We start from the raw sequence: 25,120 nt of genomic DNA, 5'->3' as shown, positions 1-25,120 counted from the left end.
CAGTAAGGGCTTCCTATAGGAGGCAGTTCTTGCAACATGAACTTCCCAGGCAGAATAGGTGGTGGCACAGGAGCCAGGGGCCAGGAAGGCCTTGGGTATGTGTGGGACACCAGGATCCTAGTTTCATTGGAAGAGAATCCAGGTCCAAATGAGGTAGGGATGGGCAGCCTGGGGCATGTGGGGTCTGCACAACCCCCCCCCCCCCACCCCAGTTTATAGGAGGAGGTTGTAGGTCAAAGTGGTTGTTAAAAATATGACCTTGGGAGTCACTGAGTTGAAATCCTCTGCACTTTTGGGTTATACGACAGCTTGCCTAACCCCCCGGCCTCAGTTTCCTCACTTGGAAAATGGGATCTTTGAGGGCCATAGACCTTCCAGGGCAGTTGTGCAGATCCAATGAGGCAAAGTATGTGAAGAGGAAATGGTTTGTGAAAGGAGTATTGTTGACTGCTGCTTCAATGGGAGTTGGCTATGTGTGGTTGCTGATGGCTTTCCTCACCATTGCCAACAACAGCAGCAGCTGCCTCAAGTTGGTCAGTCCCACAGGCACAGGGCACAGGGCCAGGAGGAAGGGCTGGATGAGGGAGCTTTTGCAATTGCCCCAACTGCTCTGGCTTCCCTGGGTGGTGATGAGCAGAGCCCCAGACTGGAGAGAGCAACAAAACAGCCACTTCCTTCCTTGCTGGGGTCCTGCAAGCTGTGGTTGCCAACCAGGAGGAGGTGTGAAGCTGCTGTGGCTGCTGAGACAGCCCCAGCCCAGGCCCTGCCTTGGCCCCTACTGTGCCCCCTGGTGCCTTGGTGTCCTGCCCTCCCCCAACTCAGTGGGGTTCTGGGGTCACACCCTGTGTTCCTACAATTGTGCAAATAACATTCTCTCCTCCAAAGGTTCCCAGGGTCTCCCCCTCCTTTTGGGGAGAGCCTTCAGTTTCTTTTTATCCTAGCCAGAGGCCATTCTCCAACACGTGGGAACCCTTGTCCTTCCAGAGTACTTCCCCCTAATTCTCTCTCGGCTCCCAGCCTTTCCATGGCCACTGCCCCTGGATCAAGCAGCTTCACTGGTCTCTCTATTTCATGTCTGTACTTTAAAAACAACCATTATTACCCTCACGTCTCCACCATCACCACCCATGGACAACAAATTGCATCTTTTACCCTACCCCACCCCGACCAAAGTCAAACAAACTGCTGATAACCCCAATGGCAGTACCATCAACCAACATCAAATGAAGTGACGATTGATTCTGCTACCAATGTCCCTACCATCACCCACCACCACCATCATCCACCTGTCCTCACTAACACCAGCAACCCATAATAACTAACCACCATCAAGATCACAGTGCTAGCCATCCGCAACCACACAGCCAACTACCACTGAAGCAGCAACCAACAATACCCCTTTCAAAAAACCACCAGTATAGCACCACTACTGCTGATGTTGTCACCAAAAAAGAAAAATGAACTACCAACAGCAAACAAGCATCATCTTCAGTCACCCAACTCTGAATAACAGTGACCACAAACTGCCATGATTCCACGGATCTACCCTCCAGATCAAAGCAACCAACCACCATCCGTCAATGTTCATCACCAGCTGGCACCCAAAGCAACCATCACCACTGCCAACCCACCCACGAGAACCATTGTGACCACCAATGTGCAACAACCAAGGGCAACATCATCACAACCAATGGCACCAACAACCCAACAGCTCAACAGTTATCTTTCAACAGACACTCCTCTTCAATCACTAAGAATGAGTCACCTCCACACACTGTGATCACTAACTCCAGCCATGAATAAGCTATGAACATTGTTTCACTGAACCTTTCAACACTCCCTGCACATATTACTCCTCCAGGCAGATGTCAGAGGTACTGGCCTCATGGGTGGGTTCCACTCTTTTTTTCGGCTGTGGTCCTCTGGGGTGAGTTTCGCCCTTCCCAGACCCTTTTACCAAGGAAACATTGACTAAGCATTTTTCACACAGCTTCCTTGGGAGGGGTTGCTTTTCTCTCAAGTAGCAGATAATTTCCTGTGTTCTTTTGATCAAAGCCTGCCACCTAAGCTCCTGAGTCTTCCTGGCTTGGCTCCTTCTTGGATGAATTTCTGTCCCAAGCCCAGAGCTCTAGCTGATGGCTTAGTTGTAAATTACCCAGGTGGATCTTTGGCCAAAGATGCCCAACTTGTCATCAGCTTTCTGAAGTAAGATGTCCTCTCTCAGACTAACACAGATGCTGCCTCTTGGTCTACCTCCCTGCCTCCACCTTGGCCAGCTGCTTGCTGCAACTGCCAGAAGTCCTGCAGTTGTCACCACTGGCTTTGTGACTGTTCCAACCACGCGCCCTCATTGACAGAATGACAAACAATGAAAGTTGAAGTGGTTGCAGATGCTTGGAGCTGTGGGGGTGACTTTTACCACCAGCTCAGGCTCTCCCTTAATGTGTATGCTTGATGCCGTTGCATCTAAAATCCACAGTCATTATTAGACCTCACCCTCACAGGCAGGACACCTTTGGCTGCAGTGCCTCCCTTGCCATCCTCACATGGAAGGGTACCAGTGGTGGTGCAGATACGCTGCATCTCACATCTGCTTCTGGGATTGCTACAGCCAGCTCCCCCGTTACCCACACAGGCATGCTGTCACTACACCATCACTGTACCCCACCACCCATTGACACAGCTTCCCCCTGTGTCAAACCCACAGACCCTCTGAAGTTCCAACTGAGAGGTTCTCGATCGACTTCCAAATATGACCTATATGGGAACTAAGGCCCAGAGAGGGGACTTGGCTTTCCCAGGACCATACGGGGAGATAAGGCACCAAGCTGAGCTGGAAACCGGGTTTCCTAAGCCCCAAGAAATGGGTATGTCCCTGTCCTTGCAGACACTGTGTGATCCCTCAGGGCCACCTTCCATCCTCCATTTCTTACCCCCCCTCCCCCCACCATTATTCTGGCATCCTGTCCACCATTAGATGGGAGTTTGGTCCTGGTGAGGGATGCTGGGAGCACATGAGCTGCATGGAGGGACCCCCTAAAGGGCCTGCCATGCCCCATTCACATGGCTGTACTTTCTGATGGTGGACTCCAGGGCACCTCCACCTGATTGGGACCCCCCAACCCCTGCACTTCAGGGCCCACTTCCTTGAAGGACTTACCATGGTGGGGGTGGTATCTGGGTTCCAGGGGGTGCTTGAATGGGTTGTGGTAGGGGTGCAGGCTCAGGGGGTTCCAGGGGGTGGTTCAGGCATGGCCCTGCTTCTCCTTCACCAGGCTCCCAGCCCTAGTTCCTCTTACAACAGCCCCCCCCCCCCTTTCACTTCCTTTGGCGGGAGGGGCCCGTGGCTACTGGGGAGGGAAGCTAGGCCCAGGGGGCGGGGAGAGAGCTCCAGCATCTGGCAGGGCTGAGAGCTGGCTGCTTGGGGCTCTGAGCCTGAAGGGAGAGTCAAGGGTTGGTGGAAGCAGCTGCCAGACCCCAGAAGGCCCCTTCTGCAACTCCCTGGGGACAGGGGTTGCAGGAAGGAGCACACAGGTCAGTTGGCTGCAATACTGACTGCTCTGTTCAAGGTGGCCCCCAGGAAGCATTTGGGCTGCCCAGGTCTCTACAAAACCGCTTCAGACACCGGTCTTCTCTGGGCATCCCTGAACGAACACCTGCTTCCAGAGTGGCCTCAGATGGTCCTTTAGGAGTCTTTGCACATGCCCATGTGTCAGGGGAAGGGCAACGGAGTGGCAGGTGCCAGGAGCCAGGTGCACTTGGAAGGTCCAACTTTGGAGGTCAGATCTGGAGTTAACAAACCCTAGCTCTGCTACTTCTGGGGTTCCCCTATTTCCACATCATAAAACAGGGGTGCAGGCCTCTCCAGCAGCATCTGGCAGAAATGGGATCCATAAAATGTGGGCCCATGTCCTGATCGTTGGGAAACCAGCAGGCCATGTACTGGTCTCCTCTTGATAACTGGGGAAACGGCAGTTCTGAGAGGTCATCTCCTCCCCGTGCCACACAGCCAGGAGGCGGGGAAGCGGAAGCCTAGCTGCTGGGAAGCCCAGCAGGGAGGGGGAGGGGAAATGCCTGTGGCCCAGGGTTGCACAGCATCCTACCTAGAGGTTGCCAAGAGGGGTCTTCCCCTCATGGCCACATATGAGGAGGCACCCTTTTCTCTCCGAGTTGCTTGTGCACCTTTGCTCACGGGATTGGTTTGGCACCTGCAGACCTCAGCTAATGCCTCCAGGCATTAAGGGTGAATACTTCGGCAGGAGGACCTCCACTTTGTTGGGCATGAGGGAAGGCAACCTTGTGCAGAGGGCAGGTAAGTTGGAACTAACCAGATGAAGAGGGAAGGGGAAGGCACACCTGGCTGAGGAAACAGCTCAAGCAAAGGCAGGTGCGCCTGGAGCTTTCAGAGTGACCAAAAGTGTTGGTGGCTGGGATGGCAGGTGTCAGACCCTGAGGCTGTGAGAGATTCTGCAAGAAGCTATGCATTTGCCCTAGGGTAGTGGTGGGCAAACTCATTAGTCAACAGAGCCAAATATCAACAGTACAACGATTGAAATTTCTTTTGAGAGCCAAATTTTTTAAACTTAAACTTCTTCTAACGCCACTTCTTCAAAATAGACTCGCCCAGGCCATGGTATTTTGTGGAAGAGCCACACTCAAGGGGCCAAAGAGCCGCATGTGGCTCGCGAGCCGCGTTTGCCGACCACTGCCCTAAGGTCACTGGGCTCTAGTTTGTGTTGGCAAAAGCCCCCTTCCAGGCTGCTGGGCTGCTTCCAGTCTGGGTTAGGGACACACACACACCAGGTGCACAAATCTACACAAGACAGAACTTTATTGATGTAGCACTTCCTTGGCAAGGGGTGTGTGGGCCCCAGGGCAGGGCCTGTAGCACCATGATGGGGGTGAGCAACCGGGCAGAGGTTGGGGTGGATCTTCCCACCTCTTACCCACCCCTGTAGCTGGTGTTGTCAAGGGGAGGCTGTTAGGAAGTCCTGCTAATTCCCTTTCCCCATGGTGGACATAGACCCCCTCCAGCCCAGAGTGGAGGGAAAGGGTAGTGTTGGGGATCAGGGCACTGGCTGACCCCTTCCCCACCCCCACTCTTCACAGTATGTATTCCAACCAAAGGTGGGGGATCTTAGGGGGCTCCCTAGGGGTGGGTGAAAAGAGCGCTAAGTCTAACAGTCGTTCCCTTCTCCGACCCACCCTGGAGGGGGTCTCACTGTGAACTGGGAAAGGAGCTGAGAGGAGGGGCCCTGGGGATGGCCAGCCTCTCTCCATCTCCCAGCCAGGGCCCTGCATGGGTTTCCAATAAATAATTTCCGCTCCATCTCACCCTTCACTCCCAGCTCCTGCCCTGGCGGGCTCCTTCAGACTGGCCAGCTGCAGCCGGTCCCCTCCACCCCCAAGCTGGCGCTCAGCTGTGGCTCAGGGGCTGCTTGTCCCCTAGCGGCCATGGCAGGTTTTGCAGCACATCTGGCGGAAGTAGGCTCGGCTGCAGAACTGAAATTTGAGCACTAGGGGGCAGTAGGCGACCTTGTTCACATCCTTGCACTCTGCAGAGGGCGGGAGGGGGTTGGGAATCAGGTCTCGTGCATTATTTCATGCCACCCCTCTAATGTGGCATCCTCTCAAGTGGATCTATTTTTCACCCCCTCACAGTTGAGAAAGGAAGGCAAGAGGTGGAAGGTGAACTCGGGTAGTTTGGTTCCTGTATCAGGAATAAGTACAAAAATTTTTACTTTGATAGGGGGAAAAAAGGGTATATTTAAAGTGGTTCTCAAGGGGATGTGACTTCACCCTCCCCCCTCCGGGGGAGGGGTGCATTTGGCGATGTCTGGAGACATTTTTGGTTATCACCACTGGGGGGAGGGGTCCTATTGGCATCAGGCAGGTAGAGGTCAGGGAAGCTGCTAAATATCCTACAATGCACAGTGCAGACCCATGACAAAGAATCATGTGGCCCAACACATCAGTAGTACCTGAGGTTAAGAAACTCTGATTTAAAGAAAGAATATTAGGCAAATAATGCGTTATCGGTGGAGATGAGTAGGTCGAAGGTCATGGAGGTGGCTGGGGGAGTAACCCCAGTTTGGGCTCCCACAAAGGATCCGGTGCCTAAAACCCTTGGCACACAGTGGCACTTAGTAAATGTCTGTAGCGAGGGGATAGTGAGGCTGGCCTGGAGGAGATAAAGGGCATTCAGTGGTTGGGGAAGGTCTCCGGCTAAGGGTCAGGACCCCACCCTCTCCAGCGGCTTCCTCTGGACAGGGCCCTCCTGGCATCCCTTGGCCTCCGGCCCCACCTACCTTCCGGGCTGTCCCCGGCGGGCGTGCTGTCGCACTTGGCCTCGCACTGCTGCGTGGCTGGTGGGCGCAGGGCCTCAGCACACTCGCGCGACGGCTGGCCTGTGTGGCTGGAGCAGCGCACGGCGCGCTGTTGCTGTCCGAGGCCGCACTGCACAGAGCACTGTGGGGCACCTCGGATGAGCCACTCCCCAGCCGCCCTGTCCTGGCCTCCAGCCCCCAGGGTGGCCACCTACCTCGCCCCACTCCCCTGCCACCCAGCGGGCAGGGGGACAGCGGCGCAAGTTGCAGCGCATGGTGGCTGGCGGCTTGGCTGCGGGTGGGCAGTGCGCGGGGGGCAGCGTGGCACGGTGGTCTGCGCTCTTGCAAAGGACTACTCGGTGGCGGAGGCCCGGCCCGCAGCTGGGGGTGCACTGCAGTTGGAGGGGGCGTTTCATGCTTAGTAGGCGGTCCCCCTCCTTCCCCATGTGCACAGGGAGCCGAGAGGGTGCTGCTGGTCCAGTGGATGGTGAGGAGGGGCCGGCTAATCTCGGACCAGTCGAGGGTGGTCCACTAGGGCTAGCGGGAGGGACTTGTGACTACAGAGGGTACCTCAGGGGGCACCCAGCACTCAGGCCCTACCCCTGCTGCACAGGGAGTGGGTGGGCGAAGTGGGAAGGGGCGGCTGACCTCCGACCAGTCGAGGGCGGCCCACTCCGGCGGACAGGTGGGGCCATGGCAGGCCTCCAGGACGGGTGGGCGCGGCTGCGGGCAGGAGTTGTCATCCAGTATCTTCTCCTCCGCAGCTGACACGCGGCGCAGACACACCACAGAGCGGCTGCGCACGCCCGCATCACAGCTGCGGCTGCAGCGGGACCAGTTCCCCACAACCCAGCTGTGGGGACACGGGGGCTAACAGCGTGCCGGCAGGGCACCCTGACCCTGCGCACCAGCATAGCCTCCTCCCCAGCAACCAGCATCGTCATGGAAACGGAGCAGCCCAAGCCCCGACCTGGGGCAGGGAGGCCCAGCAGCCCAAGGGAAAAGGACTGTCTGCACTTGGCTAGGGAGCACCCACTCCAACTCCAGGAGAGCCCTGGCTCTGCCTTGGGGAGCAGTCCCCCCATTCCTGGGACCACGTGCTTCTCTGATCGCAGCAGCACTTGTCACCTGCCCCTGCACCCTGACAGGTACTCACTCGGGTGGGCAGGGCTCCGTGTTGCAGGCCCGCTGCCTCTTGGGAAGCTTGCTCTGGGCACTGCAATGGTGGGGGGCCACGGCTGAGCTGTCCAGCTGATTGCGGCATTCCACCGCCTGCACCTGGCTGCCTGGGGGCAGGTGAGAGGCCCACTCAGCCCTGCCCTCTCCAGAAGGTCAGGTGCCTAGTGCCCCCCTGGCCCCACCCCTGCCCTCACCACCGGCACATTGGGCAGAGCACTTGGTCCAAGGCGAGTAGTGCCAGGAGTAGGGGGGCAGTGCATCACGGATGATGGGTGCGTTGAATCGGTAGCGAAGGGCAGGCAGCTCTGTCCTGGCCAGCACCTGGGGTGGAGGGTGCATCAAAAGGAAGTCAAGCTTGGAGTCCCCACAAGGGTGCCAGCGTCCTCCTGCACCTTGCTCCACCATTACCATGATGATGAGAGATGCATTGATGGGTCCCAGGGCTTCTAGACTCTGTGTCTGATTTGGCCCAGGTCGCAGCTGAAAGGTGGTCCCAGCCAGGGACAGGCGGTGGGGCTGAGGGGTCCTGGGCATCCCCTCCAGCAGCAGGGACTCCTGGTCCCCCTTCAGGGCTGAGGGAGAGTGTAGGAGTCAGAATTCCAGCTAAGTTTACCCCCAGTCCTCATCCCCTCACCTCCATCTCACCCAGATGACTGAGGGAGAGGTTCAGGTCCTGGATGAAAATGTGGATGGAGCCTTTGGGGATCCAGACGACTTCCTCGTACCCTGGACAGGGAAGCGAGGTGTCACCCACTTGGCCCACCCCCCACACCTGCCTGCCTGCAGCCCTGGATGAGAGCCGCTAGCCATTACTGGGTTAAGTGCTTCCAAGGGCATCACTCTGCACCCCCAGCTCCAGTCCTATGAAGTAGATGTCATCATGCCCATTTCACACTTAACAAAACTGAGGCTCAAAGAAGCAAAGCGAAAAAAAGAAGAAGCAACGCGACTTGCCCAGTTTTGACAGATAGGAGGTAGCTGGGCTGGGATTTGAACCTGCCTCTCTAACCACCAATGTGGCCTGCTCTGCCCCGCCTCCACCCCCTACCCCAGTAGGCAGCAGGTATAGGCCTGGGCAGAGAGGAGGCCACTGTGGAGGCCCCAACCCACACAGGTGACGTAGTGGGCTTAGCACTGAGTTGGGTTTGCAGTGGGCTTCATGGCTTATGGGCCCCTAAAAGCCCTTGTCCCTGCCCATATGTGTCCCAAGTCCTGGTCAAACTGCCTGACCTCTGACCTAGCTCCTGAACCACACGTGGGCAGGAGGCCCCCTGGATGGGGCAGGGGAGAGATTTAGGTCCCCACCCCCTGGGATATATTAATTGCCAAGATTTTGGCTCCAGAGCCCAAGCCAGTCCCTGACCCTGATCTGGGGCATCGCTGAGTCCTCAAGACTTCTTGAGGTCTCAAGTCCACTGGGTCCCTGGGTCTGAGAATTTGCTCATCTTGACTACTGAGGTGGGGCCAGCCTCCCCGCGCCCCCCCTCAGCCCAGGAGGGAGTGTGACAAGGAAGTAGGGGTATCTTACCAGCTCCAGGCAAGGCCGGGCTGAAGACCCCCTCAATGGTTTCACAGGCACTGCCATCACCCCCACACACTCGGCACTTGTCCTCCCGCAGGTCAGAGCCCAGGACCCGGTCACAGCCCACGTGCTGGGGAGGGCAGCGGTGGTGGGGGTGTCAGTGAGGTGCCCATTCCTCCATCCCCATCCCTTCCCTCTCTCTGGAAGTCCCTTCCACCTTGCACTCGCCGCTGACACAAATGTCCACCGTGTCTGGGCGGCAGGGTGTCCCGTCCACCACGGCTGCTGCTCTCTCCGTGTAGAAGTTGAAACCTTCTGCTAGGCAGGTGAGCGAGCAGGCCTTCACGCCCCCTGGGGGGCATGGTCCCATCAGACCAAGGGCCAGGAGGCCCTGGGGCTCCCTGCTTGTTCCCTGGGGGAGGTGAGGCCAAGAGGGACAGACCCCAGGTCCATGAAGACTAGGCGGGCTAGGTAGATGGAATGGGGGCTCCCAGCATTCAGCCTGGCTTTCTGGCTCCTTGAGTGAGGGGAGGGCTCAGGGCAGACCCCCAGATGCTGTATCCACCTGCTGTTGGATGCTCGCACGGCTTCCTCAGCCCCCGACTCACCTCCTCGGTATGTTTTCCACGTGTAGAATTTTCCACGGAAGGGGACGCTGTCAAATTCAGAGCACTGCATTTCCCTAAAGTCCTGAGAGCCAGGGGGACAGTCCTGGGGGCACGAGATGGGAGAGGGAGGGAGGCCAGGTGTCCAGGGATGGAGTCAGGGCAGAGGCCTAGGGCGAAGAACTAATGCTCAGAGCAGAGATGAGTTGGAGGAGTGAGGCTGGAGGCAGGGAGGCCGGGAGGCCAGGGAGGAGGCTGTGAAGGGTTGGATGGTGGCCTGGGCTAGGTGCAGGCAGTGGTGCTGGAGGGACAGGTGCCTTTGAGAGGGACTAGGTGACACATTAGACGGCAGATGCAAGCTGGGGATGATGCCTGGGTTTCTAGTTTCAGACCTGGGGCCTTTCTTGAGAAAGCAGACCTATAAAGGAGCGAGGCAAAGTGGGGAAGGTGCCCAACTCTTTGAGAATGTGAGGGGCATGTGGACCCCTCAGAGACACGAGCCTACCCCTCATCAGTGGCTCTCCACCCTCCTAGCACTCCATGCTGCAGCCAGTCTTGTGCTTATTGGGTGTGTGCACACGAGATGCGTTGACACCAGGACGAGCCAGGGAGATCCCAGGGGCAGCAGAGAAGCCGAGAAAAGGGGTGCAGCTTAGGGGGGGGGGCTGTGAGTGCAGGGCTGGGTGATGCAGGCGAAGCGGGAGTTTTAGACACGAGGCACAGCCCTGGTCAGAAGAGGGCTACTGGGCTGGTGCCAGGGAATTCAGAGACAGCTTTGGGGCAGGGCTCTGGGGAAACTGGGCCACGCAGGGAGGGGTTGTGGAAGACTCATCTACGAAAGAATCGGAAGGAGCCCGGCCGGCGTGGCTCAGTGGTTGAGCATCGACCTATAACCAGGAGGTCGAGATTCGATTCCAGGGCAGGGCACATGCTGGGGTTGCTGGCTGGATGCCCAGTAGGGGTGTGCAGGAGGCAGCCAATCAATGATTCTCTCTCATTATTGATGTTTTTATCTTTCTCTCCTTCTCCAAAATCAATATAAATATACATATATATGCAAAAAAGAGCCCTAGTTGGTTTGGCTCAGTGGATAGAGCGTCAGCCTGTGGACTGAATGGTCCCTGGTTTGATCCCTGTCAAGGGCACATGCCTGGGTTGCGGGCTTGATCTCCAGTAGGGGACGTGCAGGAGGCAGCCAATCAATGATTCTCTCTCATCATTGATATTTCTATTTCTCTCTCCCTTCCTCTCTGAAATCAATAAAAATATACAAAAAAAAAAAAATGGGAAGGAGCCAGATCCCCCTCGGAGGTGCCAGGGGTAGACTGGGACTGGGTGGGTGGGGGCAGGTGCAGAGGGGCAGGGAAGGGAGAAGGCCTGCGGCGGCTCCCTGGAAGTTGATTTATGGCTCCCCCCTCCGCTCCCCCCCCCCCCCCCCCCCGCGCCAGGGACCGGCTTGGGGGAACTCACATCAGTGTTGCAAGAGCGATGCCGCCGTCTCTCGCCCAGGCAGTACTTGCCCCCGATGGTTGGCCTGGAAAGGGTGGGAGAACAGGAGAGGGATGGGGCAGGGGAAGCAGGGGCGGCCCCCTCCATTTCCTCGTAGGGGGCCCTGAGGACTGACCTGGGGCTGTCGCAGTGACGGCTGGAGGAGGACACGCCACCGCCGCAAGTCCGGCTGCAGTCTCCCCACGGGGTCCACGGGCCCCAAGCCCCATCCACGCCCTCAGGTCGCGACCCGAAGGGGACGCACACCCGCTTGTAGCACCACTGTGGGTGGGATGGGGAGGGGTGAGTCCAGCTCAGAAACCCTCAGGGGATTGGTGCTCCCCTCCCACCCAGCCAGAGGTCTCAGCTCCCCTGGAATGGGGCTGAAGTGGGACAGAGGTGGGGTTCGAGGACCAGGGTGCAAACAGATGGCATAAGGGTGTGGCCAGGGAGCCAGACACAACGTTCAAGGGGCGTGAAGCTAGTACTGGGACAATGGTGCGGGCGGGGCTGGAGACGGTGTGGGGGTGTGAACTCAGGTTAGGGGCGGGACCTGCAGGAAGCAGGCGTGGCCAGAGACCACGTGACCCTAGAGGCAAGGCTTGGGATGGGAGCGGCCGGAGGACAGGGGGCGGGCCTTGGCCTGCGTCTCACCCCCTTGTCGATGGTGTGTGTCTGGCACAGCGTGCCCTCTGCGGCCGGGATGCTGTTGGTGATGCAGCGGTTGCTCTTGCTCAGACACCACAGCTCGCTGCAGACCTCCTGCGGCCGAGATGCCCGCTCAAGCTCGCCCTTCTCCCTCAGCAGGACCCAGGCTCACTGCCGGGTGGGCAGTGGGGCCCTGGGTCTCAAGGAGTCTTCTTGGACACTGTAGCAGGGTATGGCCTGGGCCCTCCTCTCTGCCTATATATGCACTGCACTTACTGAACACCTATGTGTGGCATACATTCCCGTAGACATCCTTCTCCCAATTTTACTGCGAGAAAATCGAGGCCAGGCCAGGTCGCTTGCTAAAGGTTACACAGCTACTGAAGGGCAGCCTGGTTATCAACCCAGACCTTTGACTGAAGGATCTATGATGTAACCCCTTATCAGTTCAGTCCCTGACATCTCCTGAGTTTCTAGAAGGAAACGTGGGATTGCTGAGGAATGTAGAGGAAGGATTTTGGATTCCTTTCTGGGATGGGCAAAGCAGCCCACGGAGGAGCAGTAGTTCAGAAAGATCAGGCCTGGAAGATGGCTCAAGCCAGGGGCCCCATCTCTAACTTCTCTCCAGTGGGTGGTTCTCCTTGTTCCCTTCACTTAAACTGGGGACGTTCTCAAAGGTTTTAATCTATGGAGGGTTGGGAGAGGACAAGGCCAGGCTGGATCTGTGTGGAATTTTCCTCGGAATCCTGCTTGAGCTGGGCCAGGACCTAGCAGCAAGTCCTATACCAGTCCCAGGAAGTCACTCTAATTTTTTAGGTCCAGGTTAATATCACTGGACAAGCCCCATTGGGTTTAGGTGTGGCCAAATCGTAGGTAGCTTCTCTCACTCACATCCTGCCCCAGGCCCCAGGGTCTTCCCGCTGTGAAGTGGAGTTCCTTCAGTCTCCTGTTTGTAATCACATGTAATCCCCTCTGAGAAAGTAATCCTTCCAACCTCGAAGGTTTGGCATTGGACCACTCAGTGGCCACAGGAAGGGACCTTTTCTGGGTCAGCTTCTGTGAGAAACCTGTACGTACATGAAACATTTGGAGGGTTGTCCTGAGATCTCCCTCAAACACCCTCCAGGGTCCCTGCCTTTTGCCACTTCAGAGGATACTTCTCAGCTAAAAACCCAGCCTGGTCTTCTGGCTTCACATGGCTGTGTCTTCCTGGCCATTTGTAAAAATATCACGTGCTCTGATGCCTCCTGGAGAGAGTGCCTATCCCAGCCCGGGTTTCCCTCCTCCTCACAAGGACACACGGTGGACTATATGGATGCTTCCATCCCACCACTCACTTGCAACACATTTGCCCCCTCGGGGCTACAGTTTCCTGATGTACCAGATGGGCCTTGCCCACGTAAAAGGTTGAGAGGCATGTGACAGAGTAGATATGAAAGGGCTTGCACAGATGCCCTGCTACAGAGTAACCATGACCATAGCTAACTCTGGACCAGACACTAGGTAAGCCCAGCTCCTTAGACATATTATCCAATTTACATGTAGTCAACAACTCCCCTTTGCCAGGAGGGCTAGGAACACATTCTTTGGAAAAATAAAAGGGAGAATCAACTTAACTTACAGCTAGCACTAATCCCTGTTTGCGATCTGGCACTTCCTCCCCTCCCCCACCTCTATAAGATTTGGTCCTAGAGAGACCTGGATTTAAATACCAACTCTGGGAAAGCACTCTCCCCATTCCTCAGTGTCTCCATCTGTAATGTGGGGATAATAGGACCATGAGGAGCTTAAATGAGATGATATATATCACATACTTAGCATCTAGTGAATGCTCAGTAAATGCCAACCGCTGTTATCATTGTTAGGATACCCGGGGCGCAGCAGATGCTCCAGGGAGTTTCAGAATTCTTTTGGAATTCATTAGAGAGTGCTATAGTCACCAGTCAAGTCAGGGTGTTGGGGCAAGAGAGGAATGTCAATTACATATAAATTGATCCAGGGTTTATCTCCTTGTCTTGCACTGAAATGAAGTGAGGGCATGTTAACAGCTGCCTACTCCCTGTTTTGAGTTAACATGGCCTTAGGTTGGACATGGCCTTGCAAACTCTGACCTTTTTTGAGTTTGGAGGGTGTGAAGTATTAGGACTGGGTCAGGCTACTAGGGCCGAGGCTGTGAGGAGACGGGGAGCATGTTTTGGGAATTAGGGGAGGTGGGCAGTAGAGGGGCAGGCTCCAGCTGAGCTGGTGGCCTGGTGGCCGAAGCAGGAGGCCAGCAGGCTCCAGCTCCCTGGGGGAAGCCGGGAGAAGGACCCTAGCTGACTTCTTTATGCATAGCTGGGGCTTTGGGAGCTGAGTCTAAATCTCAGGAAAGAGTTGGGGAATAGTAATGAGGTTCAGAGCTCATCCAGCAAAGGACTGGGGCCAGCAGATCTGTGTACCGGCCGGTAGGGGATGTGGGGAGTGCAGACAGGGTGTCCAGTTCTTTGTCAGGTGGGGAAAATGGTTCTTCCCCAGGGAAACCATTTCCACCATGTCTAAATGTTTGGTTAAAAATGGCCGGTTAGGGCTCTTGGGACTCTAGTCCTGCCGCAGCCTGATATGCTTCACAGAGGGTGGCCTCCCAGTCTCCCCAGCCCAGTTTCCAAATCAGGGGTCTGGAGAGCCAGGAGATCCCACTCATGTCCCCAATCTTGTCTGATTGTGCCATTTGTATAACCCAAGACTGCTCTGTGCCCCCGGGCCCCATGGGGCTCACTCCTCTTCCTGGCTCTCCCAAACCCACTGCCTGGGGTGGGGGTGCCCATGTAGAGTCACCTACCCCTGCAACCCCCTCCCCTCCCAGGAAGGAAAGCAGGAAGGCTCTCTCTACCCCGTATTTACACTGACGCGATTTGACTCCATGCTGGAAGCGGCACTGCTCATCGGCATCGTAGGCCTGGCCGGGCGCCACGGTTGGGTACACGAAGTCCTGTCTGGGGGGCCGGTTGTTCAGGCAGAGCCCCAGACCTGAGCTGTGGCAAGAGGAAAGCAGCTGTCATGCTGGGGGGCTGCAGGCCAAGAGCTCAGGGGGTCCGGCTGGGTGGGGTCCCGGGGAGCAGCCCCTGCAGGCGATACAACCCTTCTCAGAGGCAGCCCTGATATGCAGGGGACCCCCGCCCCGCAACACGAGTGTGAGCCTCTAGGCAGGAAAGGCAGGTCCATCCTCACTCCAGGAAGCTGGTGATGTAGTCGCGGCTGCAGGATGACCACACGAATGGGTTGGTCTTCATGGTAATGTGGGCAGCCATGAGCTTCGCTGGGTCCTGGCCCCGGGCTCCGCAGCTGTTCCCTACGCCGTCGTGGTTCATGCCAAACCTGTGGAGAGGAGTATTGGCTCTGCTGGGTGCTGATGAACCCGCTCGGACCCTCCTGTCCTCCCTTCCTGTGTTCCCTGGCCTCACGTGTGTCCGATCTCGTGGGCAATGGTGAACGCTGTGGCCAGGCCAATATCCTCATTGATGCTGCAGCTTCTCTCGCGCTCACACATCCCTCCCACAGGGGCCAGACCTGGGAAATGGGCATGTGGGGTGGGGCTGGGGCTCAGGGCTGTGTTGGCTGGCCCCATCCACCCTGCCAGGTCCCCACCCTCACCAGGGCCAGGGCCACCCAGCCCACTGCCTTCCTAGGTGCCAGAGACCTAGGGGCATGGGTACCTAGTGTGCCGCAGGGTTTGTTCTTGTAGATGCAGATGTCATAGCTGTGGAAGGAGAGGGGGGCGATGAGGAAGCTGGGCTGCCTCCCTAAGCCCCGATGATGCCACCATGCCTGTCTCTGGGGGTTAAGTTCTGCTTGGGAGTGCTACCTGCCTCTCACCCGAAGCCCCATGCTCTGGCTCCAGCTTGCCTTGGGGATAATGGGGTACATGAGTGACGACTGACTGAGAGAATGAGTGAAGGAGTGCATTAGTACTCAAATGGCCCAATACCCACCTTCCCAGATTCTTAGGCTCCCAGCTGCCCCTCCCATCTCTGGCTCCCCAAGGGGGCAGCTGAATAGTCCCAGCCTCTCCATCCAGCAGGTGATCCCCTGCTTGGACCTGCATGGTCCCCTGAACTACCCGTTCCCCTGGCCCACATCTTGGAGGCCTCCCCAACCCTCACCGCGTGATGAGCACCGCTGTGTCATGGTTGGCCACACCGTTCTCCGGAATGGCGTTGCCATGGCCGCTATGGTTCACAATGGATTTCTGCCACTTACAGAAGCTGTCCAGTGACTTCCCGGCATGGTGGGTGATCTCCAAAGTGGGCTGAGGATGGACAGAGTGAGGTGCATGGGCGCCAGCCACCCCAGAGAGGGCAGGCGGCACTGGTGTGCGGGGAAAGGGGTGGGGCCCCCCGCACCTGGTCCTCTGTGAGCAGGATGAGCCGTGTTACCAGGATATTAACGATGTTTCCCAGACTCGAGTCTTGGAAAAGTTTGGCAACCTGACCTCCAAGAAACAAGAGAAACGGAGTCTTAAGAGGGGCCCAGAGTAGCAAACAATGAAAAAACAGTGACAATAAGCTCACTTAATCAAATTCCTACTGTATGCCCAGCCTCCGGCTAAATCTGTCCATATGTCTTTGCATGAGTAGGTACTATTATTCCCATTTTGCTGATGAGCAAACTGATGCACAGAGAGATGAGAAAACACAGCTGGTAGGTGTCATAAGTGGGGTTCAAGTCTGGTAAGCCTGCCTGCAAAGTACTGGTTGCTTGCCAGTACATTTCTTTCTGACTCACCCTTGCTCAGCTAGTCAGTTTTTGGTTTTTTTTTGCCCTTCATTCCTCCCCTGCCAACCCCCTGGCTGCCTTGAGCACCTCTGCCCAGCGATGGCCTGAGGGATGTGCCTCATTCCATGGCCATCTAAAGACACCAATTTGAGCATCACTACAAAAAGGTGGAAGTGTGGGGGCAGGAAGCTCTAGAGATAGTGGTCAGCAGGAAGGAGGATGTAGCCCAGGGCTGAGAGGGCACAAATGATGCAGGTCACACCATGCAGTGATCCCGGAGCCCTAGGATATCAATGCCCCAAAGTGGAAACCCACAGAAACCCTAGCAGGTGTTAGGTAACTTTGAAAACCTAAGGGAGAGAGGCAGGACTGAGGAAGAAAGTGGTGGAATCAGATATGTTGTCATGTGTACATGGAGCCATCTGTCTGATGAACTTTTTCTTTCCCTTTTTGCTTCAGTGACACAAAGAGCACCACTCATCAAGCCCTTCTTATGTGCCAACTGCTCTATCTGGCTTCCCTCCCGCCAACTCTCATGCTCTGCTGTAGATACTGTTACAACCCCATTTTACAGAGGGGGAAACTGAGACTTAGAGGGGCCCAGAGTCTTGAGATCTAATATGGCTACTGAATGTGGGTCAGCTGTATGAATCCACAGGCAAGTGTATGACTGAGAACTCCACATGCATACAGATGTGTGCCCATGTGTGTACTGGTAACCTCAACACGTACCTGCGAGCTGCATGCTGATTTTTATATAGTTAACAATTATGCAACCCTTACTGTGTACCCAGTGCTTTATCTAGTCATTGCAGCCACCTTCGTTTTATGAAGCGAATACTATGATTATCCTCACTAGAGGGCCAGTGCACGAATTCATGCATGGGTGGGTCTCTCGGCCTGGCCAGCGATCGGGGCTAATTGAGGGGGCTGGCCGGCAGGGGGGAGGGGCTGCAGGATGTTGGCATTGAGCACGAATTCATGCATGGGTGGGTCCCTCGGCCTGGCCAGCGATCGGGGCTAATTGAGGGGTCTGGCTGGTGCGGGGGAGGGGCTGCAGGATGTTGGCATTGAGCATCTGCCCCCTGGTGGTCAGTGCGTGTCATAGCAACCGGTCGACCGGTCATTCATCATTTGGTTGATTGGTTGATTAGGCTTTTATATATATATATAGATTTTACATATGAGCGAACCAAGGCAGAGTTGCAGTTGTTGGTCCAAGGGCATACAACTAAAAAGTGGCAGAGCTGGGATTTCAGCTCAGGCTAGCTGGCTTCAGAGTCCATGCTCCTAGGCACTGGCCTCTGCAGTCTTCCCTTCTCTTCCCCTTCTGTTTCTCTGGCCTCAGGTAGCAGGTGGGGGTGGGATGGTGACACCCTTTTCCTGACCTCTGGAGGCTGGCTCCAGGTTCTCGGGGCTTCATTCCCTGGGAGGGGGAGGCACTTACAATGTTCATAATGGCTAGCACGTACTGTTCCACATCTCGGCGCCCGTGGTAGGCCACCATCATCTTGTCAGCCACGACCAGGGTCTCCACGTAGCGCTCTCGGCTGACGGAACGCTTCAGACCCAGCTGGCTGCGCTCTGTTTCATTGCCCAGGGGCCTGGCAGGTGGCGGCTTCAGGGTGCGCAGCCACCATGGCCGTCCCTTCCATGGTTTCTCGTCTGGATGGATAATTTCTGGTCATTAGGCTGCTTGCTCTTTTGGTCCAATTCCCTGTATGCTGATCCACCTGCCCAAATGGGCCGTCAAATACCTTGTTCTTTTGCTAGTGGCTATCCCAGTTGTCCAATGTCTGGTTCTAGAAATGCTCCATTAAGTGGATATCTGGTTCTACACGATGTGGCTACCCTACTGCCAAACTGGTTGGCTGAACCGCTGCTGGGTACACCACAACAACTACCATGACTGGCGGCTGGACTCACTGCTGAAACTGTGTGAGTCTATGTTTTCTTGGCCTTCCAAATATGGAGCTTCCTAATCAACACACCGCACAACTGTTTGCTGCTTTGATGGCCTTACTGCCCGACTGACTATGCCTTAGCCTGTGACCCCATCCAGCTTTCTGTTTGTACAACTGACTGTGGTTGTCTGTCTGCCATAGTATCCTACTCTCAGCCTCTCCAGTTACACAACCACTGAATGTCCCAGAGCTCTGCAATCCACCAGACAGCCATAGTTTTCCAGCCAGACAGTAATCCTGGAGATGGTTTTATACCCAAGCACCTGTATGGCTATCCAGCTGCCTGTCTTCTGCTGGACCACTGGACTATGGCAGTGATGGATGGGCTATTCCCCACTGTTCCGGTGTCTGACTGATGCCAATCCTCCCCTCACGTAGCTGCCTGCCGACCTTCTGGATAAGAGACACTGCTGCCTACCTCTGCCTTACGGTAAAGATGTTGTGCGGCCCCTTTGCCCATCCCCAGAGACAGATGTACCTCTCACTCCACAGGCTGTGTCCAGATGGGGGTGACGCAGGGAGGAACGCTTGTATACCACATGGGGGCCACTCTCCTCTGGGCCCCGGCCCCTTTTGGCTCCACTTTGTAGAGGCTCAATCAAGTATTCTTCCTCATCTGCCACAATCAGGCCATGCTGTGGGTGGGGGAAGTGGGACAGAGGGCATGGATCAGTTCCTGGTCCCCAGGATCCCTGGGGTCATAGCTCTTTATTTTGTTCCTTTTATCTTCCTGGGTTTAGGTTGCTATTCCTTTTATAATCTCTTGAGAATGATATTTAGCTGATTACATTTCAGCCTGACCTAATGCTATTCATTTTCCTTTAAGTACTACTTTGGCTGCACCCTAAATTAGCTAATCCTTTTGATTAGCTCAAAATGCATTGAATATTTCCACTATGATTTCCTCTCTGACTTATATTTAGAAGTATTTTTTTTAACTCCCAAATTCATGGCCATTTCCTCCCTGCCTCCCAGAATCCTCTGCTCACCAGGCCCCCACAGGTGCTGATGGCCACACGAGAGCTGTCAGCCTGGCCCTGCAGGTGGCCGGCATAGAGGCAGTGGGGCCGGGCAGCCCTCTGCCAAGCCAGGCCCTCCCGTGTCCAGTACTCCACAGAGACATGTCCTGCTAGAAGGCGCGAGCTGTGGGTCAGGTTCAGCAGGAAGTGGGTGCTGGGTGCAGCCACCTTGTAGAAGAGACGGGACTCTGCTGCAGGCCCTGTGCCCCGACGCTGCCTCCGGGGGGCAGGGGGCGAGAAGGCCAGCAGTGCCCCATTGTCATCCACTCGGGTGGGGAAGGCGATCTCATAGTTCTCCAGGCTGGACAGGAACTCATCTGTAGGCGAGGATCAGAGGCCTGGGGTGGGCCCTGGGAAGGACCCCTGTGTCCTGGCTGCTTGTCTGTAGGGCAAGTGATGCTAGCCTCACTGGTTCCTGAATCTAGGCCACCAGCTGCAAGACTCTGGACTTCCTGACCCCGGGGCCTCCCACTCTCCTCCCCCGACAACTGCAGTCCCAGTCTCACTGATCCCTCCTTAGCTTCTTGCTCCCTCCCCACCGACGCCCCTGGACCACCCCTACCTTGAGACCGGAAGGCGTGTGTGACCTCGAATGTGAGGCCCAGCCCCAGGGCGAGGGCCCAGCGGAGGATCTGGCAGGCGGGAGCCATAGAGACCACGTGTCCACATGTCTCTCCCCTGCCCCGGCTGCCGGCAGCCCCCACAGTGCCGCCTTCCCTGTTCACAGCCTGGGCAGCATCACTGGGCTCCTGAGCGGGGGAGGAGCTGGGTCAGTCCCCTCACTGGGCTGACAGGGGGACCTGCAGCTCCTTACTCTCAGCCTGGAGGATGGCCAAGGCATTTCCCCTGGTTGGAAGATTCCAAATGCATTTCCTTACCAAGCAGCTCCCTGTTCCCACCCCAAATCCTCCCTACACTCTTGGCTCTATGAGCACCTACTATGTGCCTGCTACAGGCCTGAGCAATTTCACAGCATTTCACTTCATTTCTGCAATAACCCTGGGAGGATCCATTCACTGGGTAATGACTGAGCATGGTAGGGACACAATGCCTGCTCTCCCTTTTTGGGCTCTGTCTCCTGGGAGTGACAGATGACAGACAAGTAAATAAAGAGTTCAGATGTGACACGTTATCTAGAAGAAATAATGAGGAGGCTCAGAAGCAGAGGTGCGAAGGATGAGAAGAAACCAATCATGTGAAGAGACAGGAGACGGTGCACCAGGCAGAGAACAGCAGGATCAAAGGCCTGGAGGCAGGGAGGAGCATGTGGATCTTGGACCACAAGGCTTGAATACAGGGGGCAGGAGGCCAGCACGGGAAACTGGCACAGATACTCTTGAAGGCAGGTCAATGTCAAGTTTCGGCCCAGATTAAACCTGAGGCTAGGGCTTGGCTCCTCCCTCCCCATCCCATTTCCCAGGCTTTGCCTTTGGATGCTCTGCCATAGACACTATTTACCACGCCAGCAGAGCTGGAATCCCTTGCAGCATGATCTGGGTCCCTGCGATGTCTCTTCAATCTTGCATATCCAGCTAGCCCCCGTCCTGCTTCCTCTCCCTTCAGATACTTCCTGGGAGCTCCAGGATTCCGCTGCTATCTGCCTTAGGCCAGCCTACACAGACACCACTTTGGGCCACCACTCTGTGCCAAACCCTCCTGTCCCTTCTGTCTCCACCCTCCTCCCTCTTAATCACACACTGTCTTGTTTTCTTTGCAGCCTGGCCAAGTCTGGGAGCTGATCCCCAAACAGGGCAGTTCAGCTCCAGAGGGATAGAGCCAGTTTTCTCTAAGATACCAACATAGAAGCCAACACTTCCCGCTTCTGCTTGGACTCCTCCAGTGATGGGGAGCTCACTCTCTGGCACTCTGTGACCCAGCTGCTCCCTTCAGCTGGGCTGAGGTTTACCGCTTGGTTTGCTTTTTTTTTTTTTTACCTCCGGGGGCTTCAGTTAGTGCCACGGTGTCAGATCCCTGTGCGCCAGCCTCTCTGGGCCTGTTTCTTCTTCAGAGCCTGGACAGGGAGAGGGCAGGGAAGAGGAGCTGGGCTGGGCGTGGAGTTCAGGGGTCATTGAGAAAACTCTGCCCTTCTCTCTGGCCCTGGTGAACCTCCTCTTGGATTTCATCCTTCCTTTTTCCGAAGCACACCACCCCTCTAGTCTCCCTCCTCTCCACTTCTGCCAGCCCCTCCCTCATTTCCGATTGCCTCCTCTCCCCTATTCCACCCTGAGAGGACCAGCTCTGGGATCAAAGCCCTTCCTGGTGGACTCCCCTGGGTCCCCGCTGGCTTAAGGCCCTTCCCCCATGCTAAGGTGACAGCATTTTCATTGCAAGTGAGGCTGGAACCCTCGCCCACTCCTGTCCCTCCTCCTCCCCCTGCGGTGCAGAATCTTCTTCCCTAAGTGGCTCGGTGGCTCTCATCCTGGCTGCTCTTTTTGCCTCTCTTCCTGCTCCAGCCTCAAATCCTCATCCCTGCTCTGAGGCTGACCCCCTCCTCCCAACAACTTCACACCCTCTTTGTGCTTCCAGTTCAGGTGGGATGTGGGGGACAGTGCTGAAGGATCCAGCATCAGGGGTGGAGGAAGGGGAGACAGGGGCCTGGAGGGGGAGGGCACACAGGTGTCTGTAGGGCAAGGCAGGGGAGAACACCTGGGACAGTGGCCCAGTCTGTGGGATGGCTGGGAAGTGTGACTTGCCCCGGGCATTGGTGGGGCCACTAGAGTCAGTGGGTCGGGAGGGGATAGGAGGCTGTACCCGGAGAGGGGATTCCAGGGCTTGAGCTTGGCTGGGACAACAGATGTCAGCAGGGGATTTCTGTGGTGTGTGTGTGGCTGCAAGGGCGTGACTGTGTATGGGTGGAACTGTTATGTGACTGTGTGCGGGTGTGTGCCCATGTGACCCTGTGTAAGGCTGTGTGTGCCTGTGTGGCTGTGTGTGTGTGTGGCTGTGTGTGTGTGTGTGTGTGTGTGTGTGTACCCAGGCCAGGCCAAACCCCCAGCCCCTCCTCCCAGAAGGCAGGAGGGAGGCAGGCAGTCTGGGGGAGGCTGCCAGCAGCTGGAGGAGGAAATGCCGCGGAAAAGGCCCGGAAACAGAGGCTCCATCCCCTCCCCGGGATCCTGGAGGGACCCGTGGCTCCACACCCAGACCTCCTGGGCCAGCTAGCAGGACAGGGCTGCTGGGCCTCCCTGTGGAGGCCAAGACCTCAGCTGCCCAGGCAGAGGCCTCGCCAGCCCAGGCTGCCAGCTGCCTCCGGGCGCTGTGCATTTGGCCAGGCAGACCCCGTGAGGCCAGCAGACAAAGGCTGGCCGCCCACCCCACCCTACCCACAGCCCAGTGGGTCCCCCTAACCAGCCGCTAATTAAAGGCCTGGAGCCGGATGGGCTGGAGACACCCTGAGACAGAGTGGCCTCGCTGACCAACTCGGGGGAAGTGGGCGGTGCCACTCTCACACCCAGACACACAAATGCACACTGGCAGCGACACACACTTGGGGCAACCCCACCTGCGCAGCTGCGGACCAACAATTGGACACCAGAGACCCACAAAGGACCCCCCCACACACACTCAGTACATACACCCCTGAGACACAACTACACACTCCCCAGCCCTATGTGCACACACAGAAATACACAGACAACCTAGAGACAAACACAGACACACAAACACACACCGGGCTTGCACACATAGACATGTATGCTCATTCACACAACCAGACCAGGGACAAAGTAACCAAGTCCCACAAACCTTGACACACACCCCAGACCCACTTACATTCAGGCATTTGCAGTTACACTCAGACACATCTGAGACAGATGTTTGGAGACACACACTCAACTAGACATTGACACACACAGCACACAATTTATGCACACACGCTGGCTTACACTCACACTTAGGCAGACAAACAACACCCCCACATAACCACACACATGTTTTCATGCAGACGCACACATGCAGAAGCACATTCATTTACACATACGTGGATGTCCACACACACACACACACCCACCCCACAACCCGCCGCTTGAACTCAGCGTCGCACACGCTTAGGGACATAGCACACCAACACTACCCCGCGGCGGGACGATGGCCATGGCCGTCCCCATCCGACACAGACACACAAAGTCCCCCAAGTTAGGCACCCCCGCCCGGCCCGCGAGCCCCAGCGCCTTTACCCGCGGCCGGCCGCCCGCCCGCCGGGCCTCAGTCGCGTCTCCGCCGCAGTCTCGCCGGCTGGGCCAGGGAGGAGGGAGGAGGGAGAAGGGAGGAGGGAGGAGGGAGGAGGGAGGAGGCAGGAGGGAGGAGGGAGGAGGGAGGAGGCAGGAGGGAGGAGGGAGGAGGCAAGAGGGAGAAGGGAGGAGGGAGCGAGGGAGGAGGGAGCGAGGGAGGGAGCGAGCGCGGCGGCGTGGCCGGGGGAGGGGGCGCGAGGACGGCACTTCCTGAGCCGCCGGCCAGGGTTATAAAAAAAACCCCAAACCGCGCGCCGCCAGAACCCCGCCCGCCGCCGCCGCCGCCGCCGCCGCCCGTCCTGGGCCGCGGGCTGGACCCGAGCCAGGGACCCGGGAGCTCGGGCCCCCGCTGGGCCTGGCGCCCCGCCGTGGGGATGGGAGTATGGGGAGGGTGAGGGTGGGGGAGGGAAAGGATGGGCCGGGAGGGGTGAAAAGGGCGGGCGGGGGGTGGAAGGGAGAAGAAGGTGGGAGGGCGGGGGAGGGGAGGAAGACTAGAGGGGGAGTGGGAGGGAGGAGTAATTGGGTGGGGGTAAGGGGCACCTGGAGGGAAAGGGGAACCGGATGGTTGGGGGAGGGGGAGATTGCATGGAAATGGGGGAGGAGGTGAGGGCTTGGAGGTGGAGGCCGATCGGGTCGGGGGTTAGGGGAAGGAATGGGGTGCGAAAGAAATGGGAGGAGGGGTGGCCGGGTGGGGGAGGGTAGAGCCCGCTGCCTGGCCAGCATCAACAGCCTCGACAACAGCTGTTATTTATTGAGAGCTAGTCCTCCTTCAAACAAGCACTTATTGGGCGCCTCCCGTGTGCCCGGCGCTGTGCCCAGGGCGGCTGAATCCACCTCAATTTTCCCTGCCCTCTCTGAGTTCCCCTCTGGGGTTGGACCTGCTCTGGGCCACCAGGCCAGTCCCATTTTTCGGAAGAAGAAACTGAGGACAGAGAGGGAGAGAGTAAAAGATGGGGGAGGGGTGTTGGGTGAAAGCTGAGGGGGAGGGCAGAGGTGGGGGGAAACCCTGGCTCAGTACTAAAAAGAGGTGGAGCTGATGCGTGAATGGGGGTGACCTGGGCAGTTGGAAGGGGTGAGAAAGGAACCTTCGTGGCCACTTGCTCCACAGGCTTCCAGGTGCCTTGCCAGGAGCTGGTCCTCCAGGAGGGGTGAAGGGGGTGACTCGCAAAGTTCACAGTTCCGGGCATTTCCCAGGCCTGGCCCCTAGGGAGCTAGGCAGAGCCTGGCCTTGCCCTTGGCCTTCTCTGAGTCTGTTGCCTCATCCATGGTGGTAGTGGTGCCTTTAAAGGGCCGCTGGGGTGGGGTTCAATCAGTAAACGTTTGTTTTGTTTGTCCTCAACTTGGAATGACAGGCCAGGGCTCGTGCATACAGCAGGTACCACACAAATACC

The 25,120-nt window shown here is 57.0% G+C and overlaps 2 protein-coding genes across 5 annotated transcripts in view; both read right to left on the bottom strand.

Annotated features, from left to right (window-relative positions):
• The window catches only part of MYO1F (myosin IF), a 34,613-nt gene extending 31,316 nt beyond the window's left edge, over nucleotides 1-3,297 (bottom strand). Inside the window, exon 1 of the mRNA XM_080673841.1 lies at nucleotides 3,161-3,297. Coding sequence (XP_080529967.1) covers nucleotides 3,161-3,163 — 3 coding nt within the window. The 5' untranslated portion in view covers nucleotides 3,164-3,297. The remainder of the gene's footprint in view (nucleotides 1-3,160) is intronic.
• Nucleotides 3,298-4,813: 1,516 nt separating this feature from the next.
• On the bottom strand, nucleotides 4,814-23,774 carry ADAMTS10 (ADAM metallopeptidase with thrombospondin type 1 motif 10). Of its 4 annotated transcripts, none has more exons than XR_013960982.1 (26): nucleotides 23,676-23,774; nucleotides 21,438-21,514; nucleotides 20,066-20,252; nucleotides 19,474-19,820; nucleotides 18,963-19,119; nucleotides 17,968-18,185; nucleotides 16,148-16,231; nucleotides 15,908-16,053; nucleotides 15,461-15,504; nucleotides 15,209-15,314; nucleotides 14,976-15,122; nucleotides 14,638-14,779; nucleotides 11,775-11,882; nucleotides 11,257-11,402; nucleotides 11,103-11,166; nucleotides 9,636-9,738; nucleotides 9,245-9,378; nucleotides 9,034-9,157; nucleotides 8,151-8,231; nucleotides 7,914-8,077; nucleotides 7,700-7,826; nucleotides 7,483-7,608; nucleotides 6,975-7,179; nucleotides 6,542-6,718; nucleotides 6,309-6,468; nucleotides 4,814-5,555 (listed from the first exon to the last, which is right to left on the bottom strand). XR_013960982.1 is itself a non-coding variant. In XM_080676082.1 (26 exons), the coding sequence occupies exons 3-26, from the start codon at nucleotides 20,151-20,153 to the stop codon at nucleotides 5,446-5,448; spliced, it is 3,312 nt and encodes a 1,103-aa protein (XP_080532208.1). In that variant the 5' UTR covers nucleotides 20,154-20,252; nucleotides 21,438-21,514; nucleotides 23,676-23,765; the 3' UTR covers nucleotides 4,814-5,445. The 4 variants fall into 4 exon arrangements, 3 of the variants coding, with proteins under 3 accessions (XP_080532208.1, XP_080532209.1, XP_080532210.1); XM_080676082.1 differs by having other exon boundaries at nucleotides 7,483-7,612; nucleotides 23,676-23,765; XM_080676083.1 differs by lacking the exons at nucleotides 15,461-15,504; nucleotides 15,908-16,053; nucleotides 16,148-16,231; ... (4 more) ...; nucleotides 21,438-21,514; nucleotides 23,676-23,774 and having other exon boundaries at nucleotides 7,483-7,612; nucleotides 14,649-14,779; nucleotides 15,209-15,451.
• Between the last annotated feature and the right edge of the window lie 1,346 nt (nucleotides 23,775-25,120).

Source organism: Plecotus auritus (genome assembly GCF_963455305.1).
Source record: "Plecotus auritus genome assembly, chromosome: 6".
Taxonomy (NCBI): domain Eukaryota; kingdom Metazoa; phylum Chordata; class Mammalia; order Chiroptera; family Vespertilionidae; genus Plecotus; species Plecotus auritus.
The sequence above is the reverse complement of the archived record's forward strand: the minus strand, read 5'-3'. Positions and strand labels throughout refer to the sequence as shown.

What these genes read in the sequence shown, in the direction of transcription:
- ADAMTS10 (XM_080676082.1), bottom strand. Translation starts at nt 20,153, where the DNA reads ATGGCTCCCGCCTGCCAGATCCTCCGCTGGGCCCTCGCCCTGGGGCTG. An exon ending in CAAACCCTGCGGCACACTAG is followed by an intron (nt 15,315 to 15,460) that starts GTACCCATGCCC and finishes CCCATTTCCCAG; the next exon opens with GTCTGGCCCCTGTGGGAGGG. An exon ending in CTCTGCCCAATGTGCCGGTG is followed by an intron (nt 7,613 to 7,699) that starts GTGAGGGCAGGG and finishes ACCTGCCCCCAG; the next exon opens with GCAGCCAGGTGCAGGCGGTG.